Source organism: Rhineura floridana, chromosome 18 (assembly GCF_030035675.1).
Source record: "Rhineura floridana isolate rRhiFlo1 chromosome 18, rRhiFlo1.hap2, whole genome shotgun sequence".
Classification (NCBI taxonomy): domain Eukaryota; kingdom Metazoa; phylum Chordata; class Lepidosauria; order Squamata; family Rhineuridae; genus Rhineura; species Rhineura floridana.
The window spans coordinates 5200492-5228399 of record NC_084497.1 but is presented as its reverse complement, the minus strand read 5'-3'; the positions used below and the strand labels follow the sequence as shown (position 1 = coordinate 5228399).

At 46.8% G+C, this 27908-nt stretch overlaps 1 protein-coding gene across 12 annotated transcripts in view; it reads right to left on the bottom strand.

The window, feature by feature from the left end:
* PIP5K1C (phosphatidylinositol-4-phosphate 5-kinase type 1 gamma) overlaps positions 1-27908 on the bottom strand; it is a 55191-nt gene that overhangs the window by 9068 nt on the left and 18215 nt on the right. Inside the window, exons 10-19 of one of the 12 annotated variants that reach the window (XM_061600487.1) lie at positions 27649-27697; positions 26633-26717; positions 24929-25090; positions 23311-23449; positions 22891-22923; positions 22197-22301; positions 21000-21132; positions 17795-17869; positions 15954-16040; positions 12690-14545 (exon numbers count right to left, since the gene is read on the bottom strand). In XM_061600487.1, the coding sequence (XP_061456471.1) occupies positions 14543-14545; positions 15954-16040; positions 17795-17869; positions 21000-21132; positions 22197-22301; positions 22891-22923; positions 23311-23449; positions 24929-25090; positions 26633-26717; positions 27649-27697 (871 nt within the window). In that variant the 3' untranslated portion in view covers positions 12690-14542. Of the gene's footprint in view, positions 1-9460; positions 9600-9642; positions 9813-10805; positions 14546-15953; positions 16041-17794; positions 17870-17893; positions 18458-20277; positions 20329-20999; positions 21133-22196; positions 22302-22890; positions 22924-23310; positions 23450-24928; positions 25091-26632; positions 26718-27648; positions 27698-27908 lie in introns of those variants that run through there. The other 11 variants (XM_061600488.1, XM_061600492.1, XM_061600493.1 and 8 more) reach the window with 11 other exon arrangements.

Sequence of the window (27908 nt, the reverse complement as noted above, 5' to 3'; positions counted from 1 at the left end):
TTTAGGTAGAAACCCTGATTGATCTTCCTGAATAAATTGTTGCAATATTATTTTCAATCTTTCAGCCAAGATCATTGTAAAAATTTTATAGTCATTGTTCAATAGAGATATTGGCCGATAATTTTTTGTTTTAGTTAAATCTTGGTCCTCTTTAGGTATTAATGTTATATTAGCATTTTTCCAACTATCGGGTATCTTTCCCTCTTGCAAAATAGAATTCATTGTAGACTGTAGGGGTAACAAGAGTTCTTCCTCCAAACATTTATAATACATTGCAGATAACCCATCTGGTCCTGGTGCCTTTCCTAATTTAATTTTATTTATAGCTTCAGATATCTCTCTTGACGTAATAGGGCCATTAATAACTTGTCTCTGAAAATCTGTAATTTTAGGCAAATTCTGTTTGGATAAGTACTCTTCTATTTTTTCAGATGGAATTTCTTGACACTTGTATAATGTTGAGTAATATTGATGGAAAATCTTTTTAATTTTTACATTATCTGTGAGCATCTCGTCTCCTTCTTGTATCTTTAAAATAATGTTTTTTTGACGTTCTTTTCTTAACTTGTATGCTAACCATTTCCCAGGTTTATTTGCAAATTCAAAAGTCCTTTGTTTAGCAAAATTTAATTTCCTTTCAATTTCTCTGACTGTCAACATTGATACTTGCTTCTGTAACATTTTAATTTGATTTACAATAGAAACTTTAGCTGGATTCTTTTTCAATTCTTCCTCTTTTTGTTTTATTTCTTCCAAAATTAATTGCATTTTCTGTTGTTTCTTTTTTTTTAATTCAGAGTTACATTTAATAAAGTATCCCCTCATAAATGCCTTACTTGTATCCCAAACAATATTTTCACTTGTTCCTTTATATAAATTATATTCAAAGAACTCTTTTAATTTCTTCTTACATTCTTGTACTACTTTATCATTCTGTAATAAAGATTCATTTAGTCTCCATCTAAATCCAAGATTTTTTTTTTTTAAAGTTAATATCACGGGATTGTGATCCGAAAAAGTTTTTGGTAATATATCCATTTTAAAGATATCCTTCGCTAAAATTTTAGACATCCAAATCATATCAATCCTCGAAAATGTTTTATGTCTTTCTGAAAAATAAGTAAATTCCTTTGCGTTATCATTTATATATCTCCAGGTATCCACCAATTCTAAATGTTCCATGAGTTCAAAACAAATCTTCGGTAATTTACCTTGTGTCTCTTTGATATTTTTTTCAGAAAGCCTATCAATTTTTGGTGAGATTACCCCATTCCAGTCACCCATGACACACCAATGCTCATATGAAAGCTCTGACAATTTTTCCATAAGTCTTGTATAAAACCTTGTTTTATCTTCATTGGGGGCATAAATACCCACTATCAAAATGTTTGTACCTTGTAAAGTAATTTCAACCCCCACAAATCTACCACTATCATCCAGTAATACCAATTTAGGAAGCAATTGTGGATTAATATAAAGAACAACTCCATTTTTTTTTTTTGGTCCAGCTGAAATAAATTCTTCACCCAAATTTTTACAAATCAAATATTTGGAGTCTTTCTTCTGAATATGAGTTTCCTGTAAACAAATTATATCCAATTTTAATTTTTTCAAGTAATGAAACACTTTCTTTCTCTTTTGTGCCGTGTTAGCTCCATTTATATTCCAAGTTAGGTATTTGTAATCCATCATTAAGCATGTATTTTAAAATGTGCCTGGTGCTCCTTTTGATCCATCATCTTCCTTCCCCTCCTCTGCATATCCTTGTTGACTTTGTTTCCCAGGAACTATATCCATATCTTTGAGTTTATCTTCTTCCATATCTTTTGAAGCTTTTCTCAGGAAGTCCCTTGCTTTTTGAACAGTATTCAATCTATATTTCTGTTGTCTGAATGTAAAAATCACTCCTTCTGGAACATCCCACCTAAATTGAATTTTGCATTGCTTAAGTTTTTCTGTAAGGAAAGCATATTCTTTTCTCTTACGTAAAAGTCTAATAGGGATTTCTTTCAACACCAGTATTTCCTTACCATCAATTTTAAAGGTATATTTAAAATGTTGCTGTAATACCATATCTCTGGTCGTTTTCTTTACAAAATGAACAAGCACATCTCTTGGAATTTTTTTCATTGTTGCATATCTGGAATTAATTCTATAAACTTTGTCTATTTCAAATTCCATCCGATCTTCATTCAAATCCAGAAATTTTACTAAAGCATTAACAATTTTATCTCTGATGTCTTCACCTGTTTCCTCAGGGATTGCACGGAATCTCAAACAATGCTCTTTACTTCTCATTTCAGTCACAGCCCCATAGTCCAAATTTTTTTCTAATTCCAGATTTAATATATCTGTTCTATTCTCCAAGGTTTGTACCTTTTCTTTAGTATTTTTTGGATCCTCCTTTATTTGCCCAATTGTCCCTTTAATCTCATCCACTTGTGTTTTAATATAGTCTCTTATATCTGTCAATTCAGTTTTCATTTCATTCATTTCCTGTTTCATCTCCTGTTTTATAGCATTGATCCCTTCCATTATTTTTTGAAACATTTCTGAGGGCATATCCTCTTCCTGTGTATCAATAGAACCTCTTCGCCCCTTAGTTGTTTTTTTAGTTGCCATTTTCAAAAATAAGCCTTTAATTTCTAATATTAATCACTATTTCAGAACCTAGAGGCAATCTATTTCTTTTCTTTTTTCTCTCCACCGAAAAAAGAGTTAATATTCCAGGCCTATTATTGAAATCCAGCCAGCAGTTCTTATCTGTATCCAAGAATGCAAAACAATTCTGGTTGCCAAGACTAAACAGTTATTAGCATATACGAGCAGCGGATTTATCCAAAAAGAAATAGTCCAAAGAGAAAATTAGTCCAAAATATAATAATTGCCTCTCATCCGTTTTTAAACTTTATAACTCCAAATTCAAGCCAGCTTTTTGTCGTAAAAGAAGTATATAAGTTGTTTATATTTTCTTTCTTCCTTAATTATATTTAAAAGAGAAAAGGTATGACTCACCCAGGTTTCTCAGTTGCTGATTCATAAACAAATCCCTTTTATTGCAGTAATTTAAGCCGAATGATAAGATTTAGGTAGAAGTGGGCTCGCTGGTTAAGAACGTTTTTTTTAAAAAGAAAAAACGCTTCGCTTTATCCCAGTGCAGCTTGCGTGGAAGTCCAGACTCCGTCTTCAGCCGATCGGCTTGCCTTCTTATCTCAGGAATTTCCTGATCAATTCCAGCCGCCGACAGCTCAACGAAGTCTTGTGGGAGATCTGATCGGTTCTCCTATACCTTGGAGAACATTTGAGCCAGTCCAAGATTCCTCTTGGCTGGCTTTTAACCTGGAAAAAGCTTCCTCTGAGGCAGAGCTCCCTCAGAGACAACCACCAGCCAGCACCACTTCCCGGAAGCCATATTTTTACTTTTTTTAGATTAGATGGTGTAGGAATGCATCCTGGGATGAGCACCGTCGTGGAAGAGGCATTCCCTCCTGTGGTAGAGAAGAAAATGCCTCTTTGAAGCCGCTGTGGACCAATGCGCTGCGTGAGGCAGCAGTGTGGCTATCTTCGGAGAGGCATTCCGTCCAGAATAGAGCGGGGTTGCCACGTCCGATCTGAGATTGCAGTCAGGTGGAAGAGGGGTGTGAGGCGTCCTTCCCTGGCTCTCCCTGTCAGGTTCCTACCTGCTCGTGGTTACTGCCTGTCTCTAGGCACCACCAGGGACTCCACCAGTCCGGACCGCTCTCTCTTATGATTTCTCTCCCCGCTCTAGCACAGATCTCAACAGATCCCCCTGCTAGGCAACCACCAGTAACGTCCCAATACTAGTATTCCCAGAGACTCTGAATACTGGTATTGTTATTCTCTTCACCGCTGCCACCATTTGTTACAGTTCCCCTTCAGCCTTGGTCATTACCTTACCCTCCCTTCTGGTCTGTGAAACCCCAGCCAAGGATCAGGCCTTTGGTAAACCAAATTAAGTATTTATTACAGATAACAAAGCTAACAAGATTAACAAGATTTCTTCTTAAGGCACATAAGCATATGGTTTTACTCAATACTAATCCGAACTCCACCTCCCTCCTTCTTCACTCTCTCCTGACAAACAACTCTCTCAAACCCCACCAAGCAATCCACTCTTTCTCTTCTCCCCCCATTCCACAATTTACCACCTCACATTTACACAGATTTACCTGTCATCCTTTCATTTATACTGTCAGCCATTTTAAACATTCAGCCAATCATCAAGCATTCTATTGCCCATTCACTCCCCCTCCTCTTTCACTACTTACCATGTATACTCTAAACAACCAGCACTTACCATATATACACTAATATATAGGAACATCACATTCCCCCCCCCTTAAACAACGGCAGAGTATTATTCCTGTTCCAGGATTTATACGTTGCGTTAACAAATAAAAGTCTCTATGGGGAAAATGTCTTTCTTTGTTCCTCTGTCTGGTCACGTCACTGCAGTCCCAGCCACTTGCCTGGAAAGTCCATCGGCCAGTACATTGTCCTTGCCTTTGATGAACTGGAAGTCCACTTGATAGTCCTGTAGGGCCCAGGACCACCTCTGCAGCATAGTGTTATGGTTTTTCATAGTCTGCAACCATAACAAGGCCCGATGATCCGTAGTCACTGTGAATCTTCGTCCCCACACGTATGGGCGCAACTTGTTCAGTCCCCACACGACCGCTAGGCACTCCTTCTGGACCGACGAATAGTTTTTCTCCCTCGGCGTCAGCTTGCGACTCAGGTACGCCACTGGATGTCTGGTGCCTTCTCTCTCCTGCAGCAAGACGACTCCCAGCGCGAGGTATGACGCATCTGTAGCCACGATGAATGGTTGCTCATAGTCTGGTGCTATTAATATGGGTCCTTGGCACAAGGCTTGCTTCAGCAGATCAAAAGCCTTCTGACATTCATCCGTCCATACCACACGCTCAGAACACTTCTTCTTTGTTAATTCATGCAAGGGGGTTGCTATTTCCCCAAAATTTCTCACAAACTTCCTATAAAATCCAGCCACACCCAGAAATGCCCTTACTTGTTTTTTGGTTAAGGGGATCGGCTTGTATTGCCTCCACCTTGCTCCATAAGGGGGTGATTTTCCCACTCCCCACCTTATGTCCTAAATAGATTACTTCCTTTAGTCCAAACTGGCATTTCTTAGCTTTTATTGTGAGGCCTGCTTTTCTTAAGGCCTCCAATACTGTTGTCAGGTGTTGGACATGCTCAGGCACCGACTTGCTAAAAATGGCCACGTCATCGATATAGGCCACTGCAAAATCTGACATGCCTCGCAACACAGTATTGATTAGCGTCTGAAATGAACTTGGTGAGTTCCTTAGTCCCATGGGTAAGGTCACAAACTCATATAACCCATCTGGTGTACTGAAGGCAGTTTTGGCTCTGGATTGCTCGTCTAGTTCCATTTGCCAAAATCCTTTACAGAGATCTAGTGTAGAGATAATGGTTGCTGCCCCCAATAACTCTAACATAGTGTCTACCCTATGCATAGGATACGCATCTGGGACAGTAATTTTATTGATTAGCCGATAATCAATGCAAAACCTTGTCGTTCCATCTTTTTTCGGAACCAGGACAATACTTGAGGCCCAGGGACTGATGGATTCCCTGATCACTCCTAATTCCAGCATATCTTCCACCTCCTTTTTGATCTCATTCAAAACTTTCCCATTCACACGGTACGGAACAGATCTGATTGGGGCATGATCTCCAGTATCAATGGAATGTATAACTATACTGGTTCGGCCAGGTTTGTTGCTAAAGAGATTCCTATAGGTTTTCAAAACTCTCAGAATCTCTTCTTTTACTTCCTCCTTCACCTCCTCTGACCATTCCACTTGATCTACCCCTCCTTTGTCTTTGCTTTCCTGTACCAAATCTGGAAGTTCAGGCCCACTTCCCTCAGGGAATAAGGTAACTTGCAACACCTTTGCATCCCTGGTATGGTAAGGGTTCAACATATTTACATGAACCACTTTGCTTTTGTTTAATTGGTCTGTGGTGATTACATATGTCACTGTGTCAAGCCTTTCTCTGATGGTATATGGTCCTTCCCAGTTAGCCTGTAATTTGTCATGTTTCCTGGGTATGAACGCCATAACCATATCTCCCACATTATACACACGTTCTCTGGCTGTTCTGTCATACCAGTAACTTTGCTTCTGCTGAGCTTGACTGAGATTCTCTTTCACCACTTCCATCATTTGTTTCACTGGTTCACATTCATCCTTTCTCTCAGCGGGCATCCACAGTCTATATAAAATCCCATTCTCACACACAACTTGATTCCTCAGCTTGTCAGCAAAAGGAATCTGCTGGGTCAGGGCTTGTTCCTTTACCTGCTTCAAACTGATATCTTTATGCAGCTCTTCCCTGAATTGATCTGCTTCTTCCCCAGAGACCACTTGATACAGTTTGTCTTCTTCAGCAGGCCTGCTAGTGGTTGCTATGGTGACCTGAGGCTGGTTAACAGATTCCACCCTGTTTGTTTCAGCCCCCCTTAATATGGCTTCTTTTTCTCTGCCAAGTTGCTGTCTGGTCACTACATAGATCTTTCCTTGGGCGCCCATTACATCCCTTCCCAGTATTACTGGTTCTTGTTGCTGGGCATTAATGCCTACTTTATATCGGCCCTCTCGGCCTCTCCAAGTCATTTCCACCAGGGCCACAGGCAAACTTTCTGGTTGACCCCTCACTCCTTGGATAGTCACAGTTTCCTGAGGTAATATTACCTCAGATTTTATTAAATCTGGCCTCAGTAATGTCTGAGCGGCACCAGTATCAAGCAATGCCCAATAATTTGCCCCTTGTACTCTCACTTCCTCTCTCAGACTTGAATCAAGGTCTGTTACTTCTGTCCAGTTTATCTGGCAAAACTGAACCTTTTTCGCTGCTTCTAAAGCCTTGGGCTCTGTTTTCACTGCCCTTGTCTGAGCAGGATTACTAATGGGGTTGGCAACCTCACATTGAAAACGTAGGTGCCCCGGTCTACCACATTTGTAGCATAATTTCTCCTCACTTTTAGGGTACACAGATCCACTCTGGGGTGTCCTGTGCCCTTCAGATTTTACTGGAGGACTCACTCGCTGTGGTACCACATCCCTTCTGCCAGCACTATATGGTCTGGGTTTAAACTCTCTTGATGTTTTCCCCACCCAGCCAGTTCTATTGGAGGCGAAGTGATCCGCCAGCTCTGCGGCCTCCTGCACAGATGTAGGGGAACGGTCTTTGACCAGGAGCCTTATTTCTGGTGGTAACTGATGGTATAATTGATCCAGTATCATGAGGCTTTTCACCTCTTCCACTGACTGAGCTTTGGCACTACTCATCCACTTTCCAAATATATCCATCAACTTTGCTCCCAGTTCCACAAAAGACCTCCCTGTCTGTATCTGGCAATTTCTGAAAAGCTTTCTAAAATAATCAGGCCCCAGTCTGAATCTTTTAAACACTGCTTCTTTGAATTCAGCATAGGTGACGGGCTTGTCTGAGGGGAAATATTGGTATACCTCAGCCAATTCCCCTTTAATCAGATTTGATAAATATTGCATGTATTTATCTTCAGGTAGCCCCCACAACTGAGCTGCTTTTTCAAAGGTGCTGAGGTAAATTTGAGGATCTTGACCAGGCTCATAGACAGCAAAGTCCTTTGGAGTAATTTTTATTTTTGCTCCATCTCTGTCTTTCCTTGTCTCCTCAGAGTGAAATTTCTCTCTATCAAATTTTAACTTTTCTACTTGTAATTCAGCATCCAATGCTCGTTGCTTCTCCCTCTCCTCAAACCCCAATCTCATTCTCTCAGCTTCCAACTCCCTCTGCTTGTCTTTTTCCTCAGCTTCCATCCTCAATATCTCAGCTTCCATCTTCAATCTCTCAGCTTCCAACTCCCTCTGCTTGTCTTTTTCCTCAGCCTCCCTCTTCAATCTCTCAGCTTCCAACTCCCTCTGCTTGTCTTTTTCCTCAGCCTCCCATCTTAACTTCTCTCTCAAGTACTCTATATAAGCGGGATTGCTTAAATATCCTTCTGGGGTCTCTTCCCTGACAGGTTGTTTTTGCTGGGCAGTTGCAAATCCTATAAGTGCTACCCTCAATTCATCTACCCCTTTACCCTCGTGAGGTAAATTGAATGTTATGCACTTCTCCACCAGCTCCTCTCTTTTCATTTTTATGTATTCAGCCATGGTCACTCACTCTTTGCCACACACTCTTTGTCAGTCACTCTCACAAGAAATCTTGTTTTGTTATTTCTGTTTGCCACACCACTGTATCTGGATTCTCTGTTGTTCGTATCTGGATTCTCTGTTGTTCGTATCCCACAGCTACTGACACCACATGTGAGGCGTCCTTCCCTGGCTCTCCCTGTCAGGTTCCTACCTGCTCGTGGTTACTGCCTGTCTCTAGGCACCACCAGGAACTCCACCAGTCCGGACCGCTCTCTCTTATGATTTCTCTCCCCGCTCTAGCACAGATCTCAACAGATCCCCCTGCTAGGCAACCACCAGTAACGTCCCAATACTAGTATTCCCAGAGACTCTGAATACTGGTATTGTTATTCTCTTCACCGCTGCCACCATTTGTTACAGTTCCCCTTCAGCCTTGGTCATTACCTTACCCTCCCTTCTGGTCTGTGAAACCCCAGCCAAGGATCAGGCCTTTGGTAAACCAAATTAAGTATTTATTACAGATAACAAAGCTAACAAGATTAACAAGATTTCTTCTTAAGGCACATAAGCATATGGTTTTACTCAATACTAATCCGAACTCCACCTCCCTCCTTCTTCACTCTCTCCTGACAAACTCTTTCAAACCCCACCAAGCAATCCACTCTTTCTCTTCTCCCCCCTATTCCACAATTTACCACCTCACATTTACACAGATTTACCTGTCATCCTTTCATTTATACTGTCAGCCATTTTAAACATTCAGCCAATCATCAAGCATTCTATTGCCCATTCACTCCCCCTCCTCTTTCACTACTTACCATGTATACTCTAAACAACCAGCACTTACCATATATACACTAATATATAGGAACATCACAAGGGGGCCCAAGCCTGGCTGGTGGATCAGACCAAAGGGGGTCCATCTAGCCCAGAGTCCTGTTCCTACAGTGACCAGCCAGATGCCCTCAATGGGAAGCCGAAAAGTAGGACGTGAGCGCAACAGCAGTGCTCTCCCCACTTACAATCCCCATCAACTGGTATTATTCGGAGGCACACAGTCTCTGACCCTGGAGGAACCAGCACAGCCATTGTGGCTAGTAGCCACCGAGAGCCTTCCCCTCCTCCGTGCATTTGTCCAACCCTCTAAAGCTAAAGGAGTAGGATACTGACTGAATGAAGGGGGGATTCTCCCAATGTACGAGTGCGCGTGTAATCAGGTTGTAAACCTAACATTCCGCCCCTCAAAAAGAGTCATTTTACCTGCTTGAAGTAGGATGAGAAACGCTCTCAGCCTCCTTGCGAGGAGCAGCAGGCGGCGCACCCAGGAAGCTTTTGCCATCTTCACAGAGCCGTCTTCGAGAGATCTTCCGGCTGAAGGAATGGACGGGCCCCAGGAGGGACGATCTTTGGAGGGAAACCGGGGAGCGGGTGCGTCCTCCTTTAAGTCTCGGAATCAGACAACGGTTCCAACAGGGCAGAAGCCAGAAATTGAAACTGCCCCTCGTCAGCACAAAAAGGCCTCGAAGGATCAAGGAAGGCATTACTCAAGCTGATGTGGTTTTCTACTCTTCGTGGGTTAAGTAACTCCTTCCTCTAAGCTCCTGGGCTGGAGTCAGCCTGATATCAACGGGAAGGTGGCAAGGAGCCGTTATTTCGCAATATAGGAAGATGCCTTAAACAGAGTCAAACAGTCTGTCCATCTAGCCCAGTACTGTCTACACTGACTGGCAGCAGCTCTCTAGGGTTTCAGGGCAGGGGACGTTTCCCAGCCGTCCCTGGAGATGCCACCGGGGATTGATCCAGGGACCTTCTGTATGCAAAGAGCAGAGGCTCTACCACTGAGCTATGGCCCTTCCCCGAAAGATAAACTAAGATTCCAGTCCTCAAGCTTCGGAAAAAGGGGCTGATTTAAATAGGAATGCAAGATGTTTCCTTGTACTGGGTCAGTCCATCTAGCGTGGTACTGTTAACAGCTCACTAGGTATTAACCTACCTGTAATATTATTAGGGTATAATATATGTTTTTAAATGTGTTTAAAATCATTTGGAGACCTTTGGTAACAAGTGACTAACAAGTGTAAATCATCATCATCATGGTGGTGCCTGGAAAAGCATCCCAGAGGCCATATTGGTAATATACAAATTTAAACCTTATCCATCAATCAATTCGAAACATTCTCAAGTCAGTTACATATCAGACAGGTACCTTCTCTGTTGTTTTTTTTGGCACCTGCTAACGAAGTTTGCTCTTTCAACAAGCCTTTTACATGTAGATTATTTACCCCAATTCGTATATGTTCTGAATCTGGATATATGTGCGCATGTATGTGTATATACTAAATTGTTTTTTTTTTAAATTGCTTTTATATATGCAATTGTGTTAACTGTTTTTATATATGTAACTGCCTTGTTTTATAAACGTTTTTATTATAGTGTAAATCGCTTCGGGGTGCCTTATAGGGAAGCAATTTATAAATGAAATCAATCCGTCAACTCAAAGTGTCCTCGATCAATTAATCAACTCAAAGCAATCAATCAAATCACTCGACAAGAGCCAAACTGAAGGCAGGAAGGCGGGGGGGGGGAGACCAAACTCATAAAAAGCAAGAGTGATTTATCATTCTATTTTATTAGGTATTTCCAAAAATAAAGGGGGGGTAAAGAATGACAAAAAGGGAGGAGAAACAGGGAGACATTGCATACAAGAATTTTACTTTGCCCCTGCAAATACAGAAGTCACTCAGGTCTGATTACAGTCCCCGCTTCCGAAAAAGAGAGAGAACGAGGGCCGGGAGGGAAAGAGACCTCAAGCATAAAGAGATTGTCTACTTACTGCCAGGCAAGACAACTTTAAAAAAGAAAGGAAAAAGAAAAGCAAAATCCTCTTTAAATAAGTCTTTAATAAATTACACAGTAAAAACAATGGCATGCCAGGGCCACGCCTGTTGCATCCGAAATTTAAAAACAAAAACAGACTGCCCAGAATTTGACTTTCTCCACTTGGAAAACAGTTCAAGCTGGGATGCTGAACGGGACAGAGGCAGCCGGGGGCTGGATAAACGGCAGGGCCGGCTCTGGAGTTAAGAGACCCCTCTCCCCGAAGCACAGACAGAAGAGATGACAGGGAAGTGGAGAAGCGCGACCGAACAGAGGGCAAGTCTCCTGTTCCTTAGGAGAAGGGTGCTTTTTCCCCCAGAACACTTGTCTTTAAAAAAAAATAATAATAAGGTTTTTATTTTCTTTTTAAATACCCATTGGACAAGAGCTTTGGGATCTTTTTAATGTTGGAATTGAGAAGCTGTTTGAGAGAGACTTTTATATAGAGGATGCAATCAACACACGCTTCAAAGTTTTATATACAATGGGGGGCAGAGAGAGGCAAAAAAAAAGAGGACAGCAACTATTTTGGTCAGGATGAGAAAACTGCCTCTGGTTTTAACATCAAACACTACGATGCGGTCATGTAGCTTCATAACGAGCAATGATTTACACTTCGGGGGGGGGGGATCTCCCAAACAAAAATGCAATTTAAAAGGTGATATGTGACAATTGACAAATGGGAGTCTTGCTAGAATTCCACCCCCTCCCTGCCCGACACAACCCCAAAATCCTATACACCCTTTGTACAAAGCACGTTAAACAGGGAGCACTCGCAAGTTCCAAAAACATGACCTTATCGCAACATAAAAATAAAATAAATCAGAATATATATATATACACACATATAAATATATATAATGTATATATACACAGACACACGCGCACATCTCGGGTCTAATGTAGACTTCTAAAATAATATGTCAGATGTAGTTCCCCGTTGACCTGAGTGCTGATTTGTCTTTCTGGTGAAACTGAGAGGAGGAAGAGAGTGGAAGAAAGAACGGTCCCCCAAGGGTGGACTTCGCTGATCAGGGGTGGTGGTGGATGGTGTCTTAGAAAACAGCAGAGTTCAAGGGTGATGGGGAACAGCATATGCCTCAAAAGGGAATTGTATTCCTCAAGAACGGTAGCTGATCTTGAATCGGTCTGAAACCAATTCCTTCATCAAACTGGTGCCCTCCAGACGTTTTGGATTGCAGCCCCCATTAGGTTGGTGAAGCCTGCCTTAACAGAGTTTACGGCGGGTTGGGGTGGCTGTCAGACAAGAAGAGCTACCCTAGCACTGGCAGGCAACTTCTGAGTTTCCCAGGGTACCTTTTGCAAAGGACTCTCCGCTGTCCCAAACGCACTTCCGTCTCAGAACTGCAAAACCAAATTATGCTGGAAGGGTAGCTCTTGGCCCGATTGTGGTGGGCTGCCTCAAAAAATAACCATACCGACAAGTGGAATGTGGAGGGGAGAGGGGTGAGTCAGCCTTCCGCTCCACTCTCATCTGCTGCGTTAACTGGTAGGGACCCCTCCCCGTAAAATGAAAGCAGGCGTTCCATGGCTTGACCCACAAAGGATGACTTTAGAACTTGCCCATTGGTGCATCCCAAGTTTTGCTCGACCTTTGGAAGCGTCCATCGCAGGGGGATGATTTTTGTGACGAGAGGACCCAGATGGAGAGCGCAAGAGAGGCAGGGTCAGAGACATGCCAGCCCGTCAACTGGCAGAGAGAAAATAAGGATAATTTAAAAAAAAGAAAAAAGGACACCAACTGATGAGAGGCAGCAGGCCCGGAAATCCAGTCGGATTTCAATGCTCCTAGCAGAAGAGGAGTCTGTTCTTTTACCTCATGCCCCAGTAAAATGACAAAGGGCGACAGACCTCTTACAGGGATGCCTTAACAGGAAACTCAGCCTCAAATCAGAAACCAACGTGTGCGTGGGTGAACTGAAGCGAATCAAGCTGCTAGTTCCTCTGGAGGAACATGCTCAATCTCTATCCACAATGGCTCCCCCGCCACCGCTCATTTCTAAATCGTCAGGTGCGATCTTGGGGTACCCCAACACCAGAAAGAAGAAAAAAAGAGGTTGGATGAGACAGAGGTGGCCAAACCCTTGAGGTCCCCCGTCCCCCCGTTCTGATAGGAAAGGGTGTGTTTTGGCAAGTGCAGATTTGTCAGTGAGGGTCTGACAGGCTTGTGGGTCTCCAAGCAGCTGGGTCAAGCCACCCTTTCCATTTCCCATGAGGCATCAGATGGTCAAGGGCATTGTGGGGAACTAAAAAGAACGGCTAGATCTCACCGCCTGGCGGCACACGGGTGTGGAGCGCCAAAAAAAGACAATCAAAGGGAGCCCCAGGCAGGCATCAGTAGATGCCCAAAGATGCCTGGGGGTGCTGTGCCTGGTCAAATGCTCCAGCGCTGCTTCCTGAAGCTCAACCCAGCAGGGCTGCGAGGGACGCACACACAAGAGCCCCCTAAGGGAAGAGAAGGGGTCATTTGCTAAAAAGTTGAAAAAGCTAGGCATTAAAAGCCATCTGCCCAAAGCAGAGTCGCTGGCCTCTTAAGAGAATCCCAAAGGGAGAAACGCTTTAAGGCGGTTCTCAGCCGATCCTGCACATTTCAACTCTCCAACCGTCAAAGAAACAAGAAGCTCCAACAAGACAGCTGCAGGAAAGATTTGCAGCGTACTGCGCTGACTGGTCCATGGCTTCGCCCTTGTAGAGGTTGGCAGAGTTTAGCTGGACAGGCAACCTTTTTGGCCATGCCGACTCCCTCTGTGCAGAGGCTGTTGGTGGCGCTTCTGATCTCCACCCCCCACTCTTCGAGCACCCCCCCCCACAACATCCACTTTCCCAGGCAGTGGGAGAGTGACCACCCGTCTCGCCAACCACACTGATGCAATGATGTCTCTCTCCCTCACGTCCCCAAAAGTGCAGTAAACCATTTCTCAATAATATTAGTAATTTTTTTCAAAAAAAGCACAACAGTGCAACAGTCTGTGCAAGGACAAAGAAAATAAATACATGATTTCAAAATGGGGGGGGAAATAAGGAGGTTCACAGTATCACATACAGATAGGTAGCTACAATAGTGCACTTTGGGGGGGGAAATATATATATATTTATATATATATATATTTAAATTGGTCACTACCCAGAATTAAGGACACCCCCCTTCCAGCTTTAGGTATTGCCCAGGGACAGGAACTTTTTATGGGCCACAGCTTGGATGGTTTGGGGGGAAAGAGAGAAGAGAACGAGAGGCAGTGATGGAGATTTTCTTGTCTTTTTTTCTGGTGGTGGTGGCTCTGTCTTTTCTGAAGGCTGGATGGGGATCCCGGAGCAACAGTGGAACGCCGATGCAACAAGTCCCTCCCTTGTTCCATCACAGCGGCTGCAGGGGGCAGCCGAGAGGGGATTCTGCAGCTGGTAGCAGGAAGGGGGGTTGTTTCTTTTGGGGTGGGGGGCTTGCATAGAAGTTACTGAGAGAGGTGAAAAGGGGTGGGGGGAGAGAGAGAGAGAGAAGTTACTGGAAGAGCACAGTCAGAAGTCTCCTGGCTAGTCTCCTGTGGAAGGGGAGAGTTGGAGGGTGGGGGATTAATTCACTTTAAAAAATCTTGTTGTCATTAGGGAAACTGCTCAGTTTGGCAAAATATAACCCAAGGTTTTGACTGGATAAGCAAGCCCAACAAGGGGCGTCAACAGTGTTGATGCCCTCCAGGTTGACAGGGCTGGTCTGTGCTTTTCCATGCCATTTCACAGCCAGGTCCCAGTCTCCAAATGCTCAGCAGGTCAAGCCAAGGTGCGGCTAGCCAATCTCAGAGAAACAGGCACTCTGCACGTGGCTTGGAAGTCCTTCATTGCTGGGGGGGCGGGGGCGGGAGGGAGAAGAGAGATACAAGCACCCCAGTTCATCTGGGGGGAAAAAGCTTTCTTCCTTAATCATGGATGCATGGAGAGACCTCTGTAAACTCAGAAGTTAAGGAAATGCACTCTACGAATGCTCAAGGGGATGCTCATTTACTCTTGTTTCAGGATCAAGATGGTTTGGGGCCACCGGGACTCTGCTCTGGCTGTCCAAACTCACTTAGCTCTCAGTTGTCCAAAACCTCAAGGGAAGGCACTCTGGGCATGCGCAGAAGTTCTACGACAGCCACGCTTGCCTCAAATTAAGCCATAGACCAGATTCAAGCGGCTCCTTTGCAAAGATTAACAAAGGTATTACAGCATAATACATTATGCTTTTATGGTGGGGAGTGACAGTCGGCAGCACATCACTCCAGTGCTCAAAGGCGTGCACTGGCTGCTCATGTGTTACCAGGCCAAGTTGAACATTCTTGTATGGATTTACAAGGGCCTGAACAAATTGAGTCCGGGATACCCGGGACACCTTAAAGACCGCCTGATCCCTTCTATCCCTGCCTGATCATCTACATCTCTGGGGAAAGTGGGCCTCCACGGCTTGGATGCACAGCTCGTATCCACCAGCAGCTGTGCATGTTCATTGTTGTGGGACCGACCCTGTGGAACTCCCTGCTGGCTGAAATCAGCTAGGGCTTCTTCCCTGCTGAACTTCAGAGGCTTGACAAAGACTTCTATCTTTCAACAGGCATTCTACGTTCAACAAAGAGGCACAGGGCATCTTATGTTGTGACCCGCGGCTTTAGTTTGGTTAAAAGACCTTGTTTGGATGGAGGGATTGCTTTTATTGATTGCTGCGTGGCACTCTCAACTGGTCTTTGTAAATATTCGAAGCAAGCAAGCTTTCAGGGGCTCAATTGTCCACTTCATCAGGCCTGCAATCCTAGAAAGGAACTAGTCTCGCGATTCATCGGTCTTGCATGCAAGCGCAGTTACCGCACACAAAGAGGCACACAAAATGTAACTTACTGTATCACTCTCCTCATCGGAGACAGAGTGGATCTGAGTGTTATAGTGGAGAGGAGAGTACACCCAGCTCCTCTCGTCTGTCGGCTGCTGGACAGCGAAGGAAGAGCGCAAGAGGAGCCAAGGAGGAGAGAAAAATGAACAAGAGAGAGAGAGAGAGAGAGAGAGATGTAAAGGAGAACATGGTTAGCACAGGTGTATCACTGGAGAGAGATAGAAAGGAAGAGGGTGATTGAGAAGAGACCGATTAGCCTTCCCGAATCTGGTGCCCTCTGGACGTTTTGGACTACAACTCCATCCGCTGGCAAAGAGGAAAGACTGGAGCCGTCAGCGCTCAACCCTGAAAGGCCTGAGCCTGGGAACCTCCGCTTCCAAAACTCACTAAATTGAAGGAACCACAGTCTGCTTGCGGACTTCAGTGCTGGGGCTCCAGAGGACCGGAGAGCCATAACATTGGCCAAACAAAAGAAGGCAAAAAACAGAGCCAGATGTACAGATAATGTTAACTCGGTGCCAAAGAAAAGGCATTCTGCACGCACTCTTAGAGGCTCATGCTCACCCCATTCTTAATTCCCAAGCTCCAGGGCAAAAACAGGGCTTTGCGAGAAGAAGAGTTTGGGAAAGAATCCCACCCACCCCTTCCTACCCCAAAAAGAGCTCCTCTATTGGGTTCATGTCCTACCTACATAGCCCTGTGGGTATGAAATATCAAAAGTCCCAGGAGCAGGAGGTCCTGGTCAGGTCCTCCCTAAGTAAATAGGAAGCATCGCCCACAGAATTATTCCAGTCGCACCCCATGCAGAGAGGCGGCCAGAATCACCTTGGGGAAAGCTGACTCCCAACCAGCCAGAACAGGGATTCATTTGGATACACATCGGGCTGCCTCTTATGCAAGCAGCTGCTTTGTAGCCTCACGGGAGCCTTAAGTAGTGTCACTTCCTGCAGCGCTCTGTAGACACTCTCTTGCAATGCATGGCCCAGGAATTACTGGGGGCAGACCCACCAAAAACTGCAAGCAAAGGGCAGCCAACGGGGAACTTGAAGCAACTACCAAAGGGAGAGCTTGGAGAAAGGTAAAAAACCCCTCTCTTAAGCTGTCTTTCCCCAACACACACACCCCAACCTCTAGAAATCAACAGAAAAGGCTTTGCAGGCACGTTGAGAGAGGCCTACAGACACTTCTAATCTGGCGCTTTAAGAGTCTATGGAAGAAGCAGAGAACCTGCGCCCCTTGAGAAGTTGCTGGACTACAACTCCCAGCAGCCCTCATCTTTGGCCAGGGTGGCTGCTGGGAGTCCAACAGAATCCAGAGGGCCACACAGGTCCCCCCCCCCCATGGGGGCTACTCAAGAGGCAACAGAGCTTTGAACTGCTAGTCTTCCCCACCCATGATATTTTTTATCTATCTATCTCTCTGTATATTGTCAATCTCCCATCAAATTTCAGCGAATTCCTCCCTGCATACCTCCAAGATTTCACTCTCTATTCGCCAGCAATGTAGACTAAATATAGATCTGGGAAATCTCCATAACTGGTGCAAGTTAGCAGCTCAGAAAGGCCAAGCTACAAAATTAGGAAGCTCCCTGTTTGAATCTGCTGTGAACTCACAAAGCAGCTGTTAATCCCGCCCGCTCCTAGCCTCAGTTTTCCCTATCTGCGATATGGGGAGAATGCCAACCGACCTTACAGAGCTGTTGTAAACAGATAGGAAGCGTTATTAATAGAGCTCACAGGGCCAGCACGCCCAGGGCCAGGAGCGACAGCAGCCATGAGGCACCCCACCCCTACCCCGAGCATTTCAAAGCTGTGGTTGCGCTGCCTTCTCTACTAGCGAGTTCACTTACGTCCCAAGAGGAAACGGAGGCAGCCCGGAGCCTGCGCAGGCGGGGAGAGTAAATCCAGTACCTTCCGTCTGTGAACTGGATGGCACGTAACAGGGTGAATGAGCCAGGATGGAAGAGGGAGGAGAAAGAAATGAAGGAGATGAGAAAGGATGAACAGGTGGGGGTAGGGAAGGAGATAAAAGAAAAATAATGTTCCTGGAAGGGGTAAGAATGTATGAGCCTGAAAGCAAAAGCTGATGGAGGAAGTATTGTGTATGGGAAAAGAAGGCTGTTGCTAGAGCTCAGATGCGAGGAGAAGGATGTTGCTAGAGCTCAGATGCGAGGAGAAGGATGTTGCTGGAGCTCAGATGCGAGGAGAAGGATGTTGCTGGAGCTCTGCTGCATCAGGGTCCCCCCCCCCCCATCCTCTGCAGGAAGGCATGTACGGATGCTACTCAGGTCTACATTCAAAAGACGTTTACTTTGCCAATTGGAAAAGAGTTGTTTTCAATCGTCAAAGAACACTCCTTGTAATCTGCAAGGGCTCTGCAACCGTGGCACTTGCTTCAATCTTCTGAGGGGAGCGGACCCTTAAAAATTCCCCTTTGAGCGGAAGCAACACACTCCAGAAACGGCAAAGTCAGAAACACAGCAGCCAACCCACGCCAGATGGCCAACTGCAAACTGCAAACAGCAAATGTAAAATAAAAAACAAAAAACAAGGGCAGATCGCATTTCCACGTCGCATGCATTTAGGACCACACCCAGCAGCTTTAAAAAAGCAAAAAAAACAAAAGAGGAGCCGATTCCTTTTGCAGCTAATTGGAGAAGTTGCCGAGAGCGGGCAGAAAAGGGGCAAGCAGCCAAAGTAGGAGGCGGGGGGGGCATGCAAGGCTGGACCCTTTTGCTCCCCGATGAAACAGAAGGTGGGTCCACTAGTTGAAAGGGCTGGACGGGAGCCAGAAAAGGCCTGTTCAGGGACAGAGGCATGGGCAGAAAGACAAGGACATAACCCAGGCCTCTCGGACCGAGATTGAGGACTTTATACCCAACGTTAGTCCGACTCAGAGCAGATCCCTTGTAATGAACGAACATGATTAAATTGGGCCCACTAATTTCCCCGTAGGTCCCACTCTGAGCAGAACATCGGCTGCATCTGCATACATTTAAGGCACTATGGCAGCACTCTGAAACGGCCCTGGTTTCCCCTAAAGTATGCTGGGAAGTGTAGCTCGTTCAGGGTGCTGAGAGTTGTCAGGAGACTCCCTGTTCCCCTAACAGAGCTACAGTTGCCAGGGCGGATTACCAATCAATCCCTCTTCCCGGTGAACTCTGAGAATTGCTGCTCTGCGAGGGGAACCGGGGTCTCCGAACCGCTCTCGGCACCCTTATCTACGGTTCTCAGGATCCTTAGGGGGAAGCCATGACAAGTGGTATAATCATACTTTAAAGCAGCGGTTCCCAAACCTGTCCCCCCCACGGACCACTTGAAAAAGGCTGAGGGCAGACCCCGCTTAACGGTTCGCCTGCCTGCCGTAGCAATTGTAACACGCTGTGAGACTTTTTCCACTGTATCGATTCTTCTATTCCTTGCGTTTCCTTTATTACTACTTGTCTGTGGCCACACTACCCTGAACGTGCCCAATCTCATCTGATCTCGGAAGCTAAGCAGGGTCAGGCCTGGTTCGTATGTGGATGGGAGACCGCCCGGGTGCCGTAGGCTTAGAGGGAGGCAATGGTGAACCACCTCTGAATACCTTTTGCCATGAAAACCCTATAAATATATCCAAACAAGATGCATAGGGTCGCCAGAAGTCGTAATCAACTTAGGGCATATGACAACAAACTATTACTTGCATTCCACAGAATTCAAATCGGAATCAAATTAAAACACAACGTAAGAAAGAAAAGCGGTAATAAAAATGAAATTATGAGTGTTTTAACGCAGACGTGCTGCCTGAATGAAGTTGGTGGGCTGCTGGTGGTCCACGGACCACAGTCTGGAAGCCCCTACTTTAAAGGTATGGCGCGGAGGCAGCCATAGTGGGATAGAGCTCAGCATCTCCCTTCAGCGGGGTGGCTGGGACCATGGGGGTGGGTTGCCTCCACCTCTTCTTAAACAATCAGATTTATTATTAGGCGACAGGCAGCAAGCCAAGCAACCCTCAGTCAAAGGTTTTGCAGCTCGGGGAATCATCTCTTTCTTTCCACTGGAAGAAAACGTGATTGCATTTCCTGTGCTCCTGAAGCCACTTCTGCCCTGAAGCTCGCCAGTTCTTTGGTGAAAACAAGGAGCTATTTATTTAATCCGGGGGGGGGATGATATCCCCCAAGCAAGGTGAAAAATTGGGGTGATGGGGAGGGGAAGAGTCAGAGCATGATTAATTTTTTTGTCTTAGCAAATCTACAAAAAGGGAACAGTCAGAATCTGGCATGAGAATCTGGGTCCAGTCCAGTCCACTCCACTGCATGCTCACACAAACTCAAAACACACCCTGACTCACTTCCTCCCTGACTCAGCCTCCCTAGACTTCTTCCTCTGAACTTGATTCTGACTGCAAGGAAAAGGCATGAAGGCAGTTCACCGACAGCTCCTCAGAGTCCACAACTCCTGGGCTGGCAAACCTACCGCAGCCCCAATTTGACGGAGGAAGGGCTGCCGAGAACCCCGCCGCCCGGGATGATGCAAGAGCACAAGCCTGGAAACATGCTTTCGGGTCATGTCATAGAAACACTTACACCGAGTCAGACCGCTGGTTCATCTAGCTCGGGAACGTCTACACAGACTGGCAGCGTGCTCCCAGAAGGTGTGGGGGATTAAACCTCAGACTCCTTGTATGCAAAGAGTTGTGCTCCGCCCACTGAGCCACGCTCCTTAAAGCAAGATTCCAGTCCTCAAATTTCAGAACGAAGGGCTGATTTAAACAGAAACATCAGAGGCTGCCTTATAATAAAGCCGAACCTTGGTCTGTCTAGCTCAGTATTGCGTACGCTGACTGGCAGCAGCTCCTTAGGGTTTCAGCCCTGCCCGGAGACCGAACCTAGGGCCTTCCGCAGATGCTCTGCGGCTGAGCTATAGCCCTTTCCATAAAAGTAGCCTCCGAGAGTTACAGCCCGCTTGGCCTTCCTGAACTGAGAGGCGGTGGGGGAAGGAAGGAGGAAGAGGAACACAGCACTTTCCGCGACACCCACAAAATATGTAGAGAGAGAAAGAGAGGCCACTTACAAAATATATATCTGGGACTGGGAGATCCTCCTCGTCTGAGGCTTGGCTGGCGGGCTCGGAGGCCTGGCTAGCTGTCTCCACCTCCACAGCTGCCTTGGACAGCGCCGTGGCGCACGCCAACGAGGTTGCCTCCCTGGAAAAGGACCGGAGGGCAAGGGGATGGGATTCATTGCAGGCCTGGCTCTGCGCACAGCGGCAGCCGCACCCCCCCCCAATGGTTTCAGGAATCACAGCCGCCCTTCCTCCTGCCGCCACTAGGTGGGGAAGAATCGGGCTTCCTTTTGGGAACAAAGGCAGCTGCCTTATACTGAGTCAGACCACTCCCCAGGATTTCAGATGTAAGAGTCTCTCCCAGCCCTACCCACAGGTGCCATCGGGGATTGCACCTGGGGCCTGGTGCATGCAAAGCAGGAGCAACACCGCTGAGCTAAGGCCCCTCCCTTGAAAGTAAAGTAAGATCCTAGTCCTCATTGTTCTATACGAAGGGTGGTTTAAATAGGAAGCTGCGTTCTACTGAGCCAGGCTGTCGGTCCCATCTAGCTCAGTATTGTCTACCCTGCCTGGCAGGAACTCTCTCGGATTTCAAGCAGGGGAGTCTCTCTCAGCCCTCGCCGCAGATGCCGTTGGGGACTGAAGCAGGGACCTTCTGCGTGCAAAGCCGCTGCCCTGCCTCCCACTGAGCTACGGCCCCTTCCCCACGCTCCAGCTGGAGGCAGTGTGCTCCTGGAAAGAGCAGGGGGAGAGAGCCGCTCTTGCGCCCAGGGTCTGCTTGCGGGCTTCCCATAATGGGCATCTGGTTGGCAGCTGTGAGGACTGGAGGCTGGACTAGACGGGCCCCCTTTGGCCTGCTGCAGCAAGGCTGCTCTTCACCATGACAGAATGGAACCTCCACACCCAGGGGCAGTCTATCTCTGAATCCCAGTTGCGTGGAATCACAAGAGGGGAGAGTTGCTGTTGCACTCAAGTCCTGCTTGCGAGCATCTTCCCGTTGGGGCAGCTGACTGGCCGCTGTGAGGACAGGATGCTGACTAAATGAGCCCCCTTAAGGCTCTTCTTAAGTTCGTAACTGAGAGATGCCAGGAAGTGAACAAGAGGCACTTCCTCCGTGCAAAGCAGGTGCCCCCCTCCCACTGAACCACCCCCCCGTGCACCGAGGAAGATTTGGAGGGGGTACATTCAACAGCAACTTGCCCTAACCCTGCGGCAGCCATGTCGGGGATCACGATCTCAATGTCACACTTGGGCTTGAGTTCCACCGTGATCTGCTGGAGGTTGTCTTCCGCTCGAAGCTGTTCACGAGACCTGTGGTGTTTTTTTTTTATTGCCGGGGGGGGGGGAGGGAACACAGGATACACACAAAAGCCCCGAGTTCATTTTCAAACGTCTGCCGTTTCCTGTTTCTCTCTGTCATGCACCCCAGAATCCAGGATCACCCAACGTAAAACTCGCCTGATTTTGAGCCAGACCCTTCGTCCACCTACCTCAGTAGTGTCTGCTCTGACTGGCAGCAGTGGCTCTCCAGGGTTACAGGCAGGGGCTCTGTCCCCACCCTACCTGGAGATGCCGCTGGGGATTGAACCTGGGACCTTCTGCATGCAAAGCAGCGGCTCTGCCACAGAGCTACGGCGCCTTCCCAGTGTCCTGTTCCTATGGTCTGAAGGCACATGAGGCCAGCACCCTGCTGAAGCTAAGCAGGGTCAGGTCTGCTCAGTGCCTGGATGGGAGACCGCCTGGGAACCATATGTAAGCCGCTTTGGGTTTCTATCATGAAAAGAAAGGCGGGGTACAAATGTAATAAATAATAACCACCTATGGGGACCTACAGAAGGTTGCAAGATGCTCCTGAGAGGTGCAGACAGAAAGACAGTTTGAGCAAACGTGCCCCACTCACCTCCCGTCCTGTCCCGAAGACTGGGTACGCCGCCTATGAAGGAACAGCAAGGTGTTAGGTTTAGTAAAACCTGGCCTAATGTCTCCTGCCGCCCCCCCCCATGCCAAGGGGGTGTGCAGGTCCTGCGTTAACGGCCGACACATTGAAAATAATTAATCCCATCCGAGCAGCGTCTGAAGGCAAACGTTTACTAAGAACCCTTGTAAGCGTGTCAAGCCTGTAGTGAACGAACCAACAAGCACCAGGCAGTCTCCCCGGTGAGGAACAGAGTGTTGAGTCCAGCGCTGGTCATGCTCAGAGCAGACCCTTTGGAATTCATGGGCATGGCTAACTCAGGCCCATTCATTCCCAAGGATGTGCTCCCAGTAGAACATAGCCGGACACAACCCAGGGTGTTGAGACGCGCTTGGCTGCTCTTACCTGTACCGAGGTTGCTCCGAGGACTCGGAAGGGGACCTTTCGGGGACAGAGAGCGAGGTGGATGAGAGCGTGGTGGCGATGGAAGCGGTGGTGGCTTCTTCAAACGACGGAGGGGTGCACGGAAGAAGATCTGGCCGACCTGTGGGGCCCACAACGGAGAGAAAGAGGGGCGTTGAAGCTGTCGCGTGTTCGCTGACACGAGCACAAAGGCAAAGGCGTGTTAAGTGTTCCATGTACGCAGGGGGCTGGCCACACAGACAATGCCACTCTCTGACACAAGAGGGAAAGACGGATCCTATTCAGGGGAGAGCGACAGCACACCCACCCCGAGTTCTAGAGCAGGGGTTTCCCAAAAGTCCATGGGCCACGGGCAGTCTGCAAGCTTCATTCAGGTGCTCCGCGGCATGCCCACGATAAATACCGCTGCTGGATTTTTAACTGCATTTTTCTTTTATTTTACTTTATTACATTGCTATTTGGATTCTATGGCGTGCCAATCGTAATGCAAGAGGAGAAATAAAAGGAGCAATTAAAAAGGGCAGTTTGAAACCATCGTGCTGCGTCTAGCAATTGCTGCAACAGGCAGAAAAATAACTCAGTGGTCAGCAATTTTCAAGTTGTCCACAAGACTGGGAAGTGCAGTTCTAGAGAAGAAATCATTCTTGTCAGGGGCAAGAAGCTGTTCTGTGTGGAGTTGAGTGGCCCCTGCTGTGGTGTGGTCCACACAAACTAACTCATTTTAGGAACTGGGAAAATCACCTTGCACGAAGTCACGGCAGCAAGTGTGGTTCTCTGTTGCCTTACTAACGTTTGAACAAGCCTGGCTGAATGCAAACTGCGCATGCGCACATACACCCCGGCCCATCAGAGGCAGCAAAGAACCAGACGTTTTTCTTCGGATCTATGGCAAAATTTTCGGAGTAGGGCCAAGATTTCTGGCGTGGCACAGGTCTTGTTACACAACTAGGGAATGCAAGCTGCTTCTCATTTCATTTTTAAAAAGTGAAGCAATCTCCTAGCCCTCATGGTGAGGGCTCACAAAATGTGGAAGACATGAAAAGGTCTATTTCTGCTAACAGAGGGGGACAGGGAAAGCGGAGATTGTGTGTGGCAACACATTTTCCAATGAGGTCTTGGTAAATACCTGTTTTGTGGAATGCATGCTGCCCTGCCCCCTGCAGCAGCCATTATGTGGCCGGCTTCCACAACACTTCCTCAAAACTCCAAATGTGCCCATTTGCCTTGCCTTCAAAAGGAATATTTTCTTTAAAAAAAACCCAAACCCTGAAAAATGATACATCTATCACCTACGGCTAAAAGCAGAGGCAACTCAACTCATCCCGGCACAACATTTTTTACCGGCTAATTGAGGGACAAATCACGATCCTTACCTTCCCCCTTGCTGTGGTTCGCTTTAGCACCTGCACAGCGAGAGATTGAAGGGGAAAAATAGTAATAGCAAAGAAGAAGAATAATTTTGGGATGGCGCTGGTCTTTCGAGAGACGCAACTGGAACTAAGAGGAGGACAGGGAGTGCTTGAGCGGGGGTCGACCTCTAAGGGGGAGGGAGGGAAATGAGGCGGAGGAGGCGGGCGCAGGAGAGGGTGACGCGCGTTACCTTCGTCGTCTAGAGTGGGGTAACTCCTGGTGCCCCGGAGATCGTACTGGCCTTCGTCCTTCTCCGAGGGGATCTGGCTTGCTGAAAAGGAGGCCATGGGGCCGGAGGCCTTGACGGCCAGCAGTCCACTCCGCCCTTTCTTCGAAGGAGACACTCTCAGAGCTGCAGGCGTGATGGGAAGCAACAACAACAGTGGGCTGGTTCAACGTTCAGAAGGGAAGGTGGAGGTACGTTGAGTGTGTGTGAGTGTGCAAGATCCAACTCCTGGCTTAGACCTTTTTCCAGCCCGAGGGCCGCATTCCCATCTGGGCAACCAGCAGCGGGCGGGTTCAGAGGCAAACGTGGGTGGGGCAACCGTGGTAAATTTTACTCATCTACAGCAGGGTAGTTACTGCAGGCATGCCTCTCTGGCCTCTGCCCAGGTGAGCGAGAGGCAGGTTCGGGGGTTCAAGAACACATCCCGGCCAGGCAAAAACACCTGCAAGGAGGGTGCAAAGCAGAGCCGGTGGGGGGTGGAGAAGAGTCCTGAGGACCACACATAGAGCCCTGGAGGTATATACAACTTCTACAGTTAGGCTAGGCCTGGGAAGGCCCAGGTTCCGATCCACCACTCAGCCAAGAAGCTCCACTGCGGTGGCCCTGGGCCGTTCGCACTCTCTCTCTTCCTCTCTCACAGCCTCATCTACCTTACAGGGCTGTTGCAAGGATGAAGTGGGGGGGGTAGGGGGAAGAATAACGTACACCGCCACACCATATACACTGAGAGGTACTGCTGCAAGGGTGAGGCCACACTGGAACCATCAGGGGCAAACTTCTCCGCCTGCCTTGTCCCCTCAACCCTGCTCTTTCTGACATCTTTCTGGGGACTGGCCTCTCCCAGGAAGGTGAATGTATCTGGTTTTTATTTGCTGCTGCTGTTTTTTCAAAAAGTTAAGATTTTGTTGTCTTAAATTTTTGTAAATTGTATTGTTCATTTCTGACTAGTATTTTACATTTTTTTGCAAGCAGCCTTGGGGGCCTTTTTGGCGAAAAGGCGGCATAGAAATAAACCATAACATAACACACCCTTGAAGTCCCTGAGGAAAAAAAGTGATGTAAGTAATAATAAATACAAGCTAAGCAATCTCCTAGTCCTCATGGTCCCAAACGGGGGGGGAAGTATGGCAGCACCTACCCAGTGAAATTCCCTCCCCTTAAATGTTAGACATGCGCCATCTCTGTTATCTTTTCGGCACCTACTGAAGACCTTCCTCTTTCAACAAGCCTTTTAAGTAGAGACCTTATCCCAGTCTGCTACTGAAGACCTTCCTCTTTCAACAAGCCTTTTAAGTAGAGACCTTATCCCAGTCTGCGTCTGTGTTGGAATTGCTTTTTAATATGTTTTTAAACCTTTTTTTAAAAAACAGTATGTTTTTAACCTTTTCCTTTTTAAAGGTGTCTTGAAAGCTTTTTTTAAAAAGATGTTTTTAAAGATGTTTTGCTTTCATGTATTTTAAAGTCTTGCTTTATGGTGTTTTAAAGTGTTTTTAGTGCTTTTGTTTGCCACCCTGGGCTCCTGCTAGGAGGAAGGGCGGGGTATAAATCAAATAATAAACGAACAAACAAGTAAATAAATAAATAAAAACTATTTCTGTTCGCACAGCTTGTTTCTTTCCGGTCTTAAAAAAAAAAACCCAGCAGGCAGACAGAAACCTACACACTTACAGGTACTCTTTCTGAACACAGTGTTGGTCATGAACTTGAAGAACCTTTCTGCGTAGAAGCTGGGCCTGTGGACTGACACTGTGTCCTAGGGAGGGAAAAACAAAACAGAGAGGGGAACAGAGAAGGGGAAGGGGAACGTGAGATGTCAGAAACTCCCAGCTGGGCCTTCAAGGCAGAACACTGACAAGCCGCAGCTGATAAGAAACCGGGTTGCCACAATCCAGCTTCACTGTTGCAAAGCTATAAATAAGAACTCAAGGGGGGGGGTGCTGCAGTTCTGGTGCCTGCTTGATTGAGCTTGTGATTCAGCTTCCTGATTTCGCCATGAGCTATTCTCTTACCACCGTAGGACAATTATTTATTTAAATCATTCATTCAAATCATTTCTATACCTGCTTTACATTTCCCTAATCGTTATTCACAAGCCAACCGAGAGGCAAATGGATCAAAAACTATCTCCTGCCTTCCAGTCGCTTGCTTCTATAAGTATTATTTCACCTGATTATTCAAAGCTCAGTCTTAACCGAGGATCAAACTGTGGTTTAAAAATGCTGGTTAATAAGTCGACCTGAAAACCAGCGTTTCCTGTGGCGGGCTTCACAAAGAACTGTGGTTTAATTTAAATCGGAGATACAGCACCAGAGCCAGCACACAAGAGAAGCAACGGGGAGATGCTTGTGGCCGGCTTTCTAAGCCATGGCTTGGGATGGTGGCATCCAAATGGACCTATTCTCCCTCTGCGCAAACGTCCTGGCCGTTCTGGAGTGCATGCGTGTCCCTACATCATCAGGGAGCCCACTCACCTGCAAACAAGAGATCCAAATGTGTGACCACACACACACACACACACACACACACACACACACACACACACACACACACAGAGAGAGAGAGAGAGAGAGAGAGAGAGAGAGAGAGAGAGAGAGAGGGAAGGATCAAACAGCCTCAAAGAACGCAGTTGCACCGCTGTTTAAAGCAGTTCCATTTGCTCTGCATCCTGGTCGGCTGAAACTCACCCCGTCGTGGACGAGCGCCTTCCACGTGTGCTCTAGCTTCTTGATGAGCCTGGATTGTAAGGGAAGAGAGGAGTGGGGAAGGGAAAGAGAGAAAGAGATGCAGAAACAAAATGTACTGTAAATACGTTTTACACATAAAACCGCCCTGGCACCTTTGGGTTGAAGGGCGGGTTATACATTCAACAAATAAAATTGTGCCAAGCCAAACGGATCATTTGTTTGTGACTGCGAGGCAGTATGTCAGCCACCTTCGGATATTT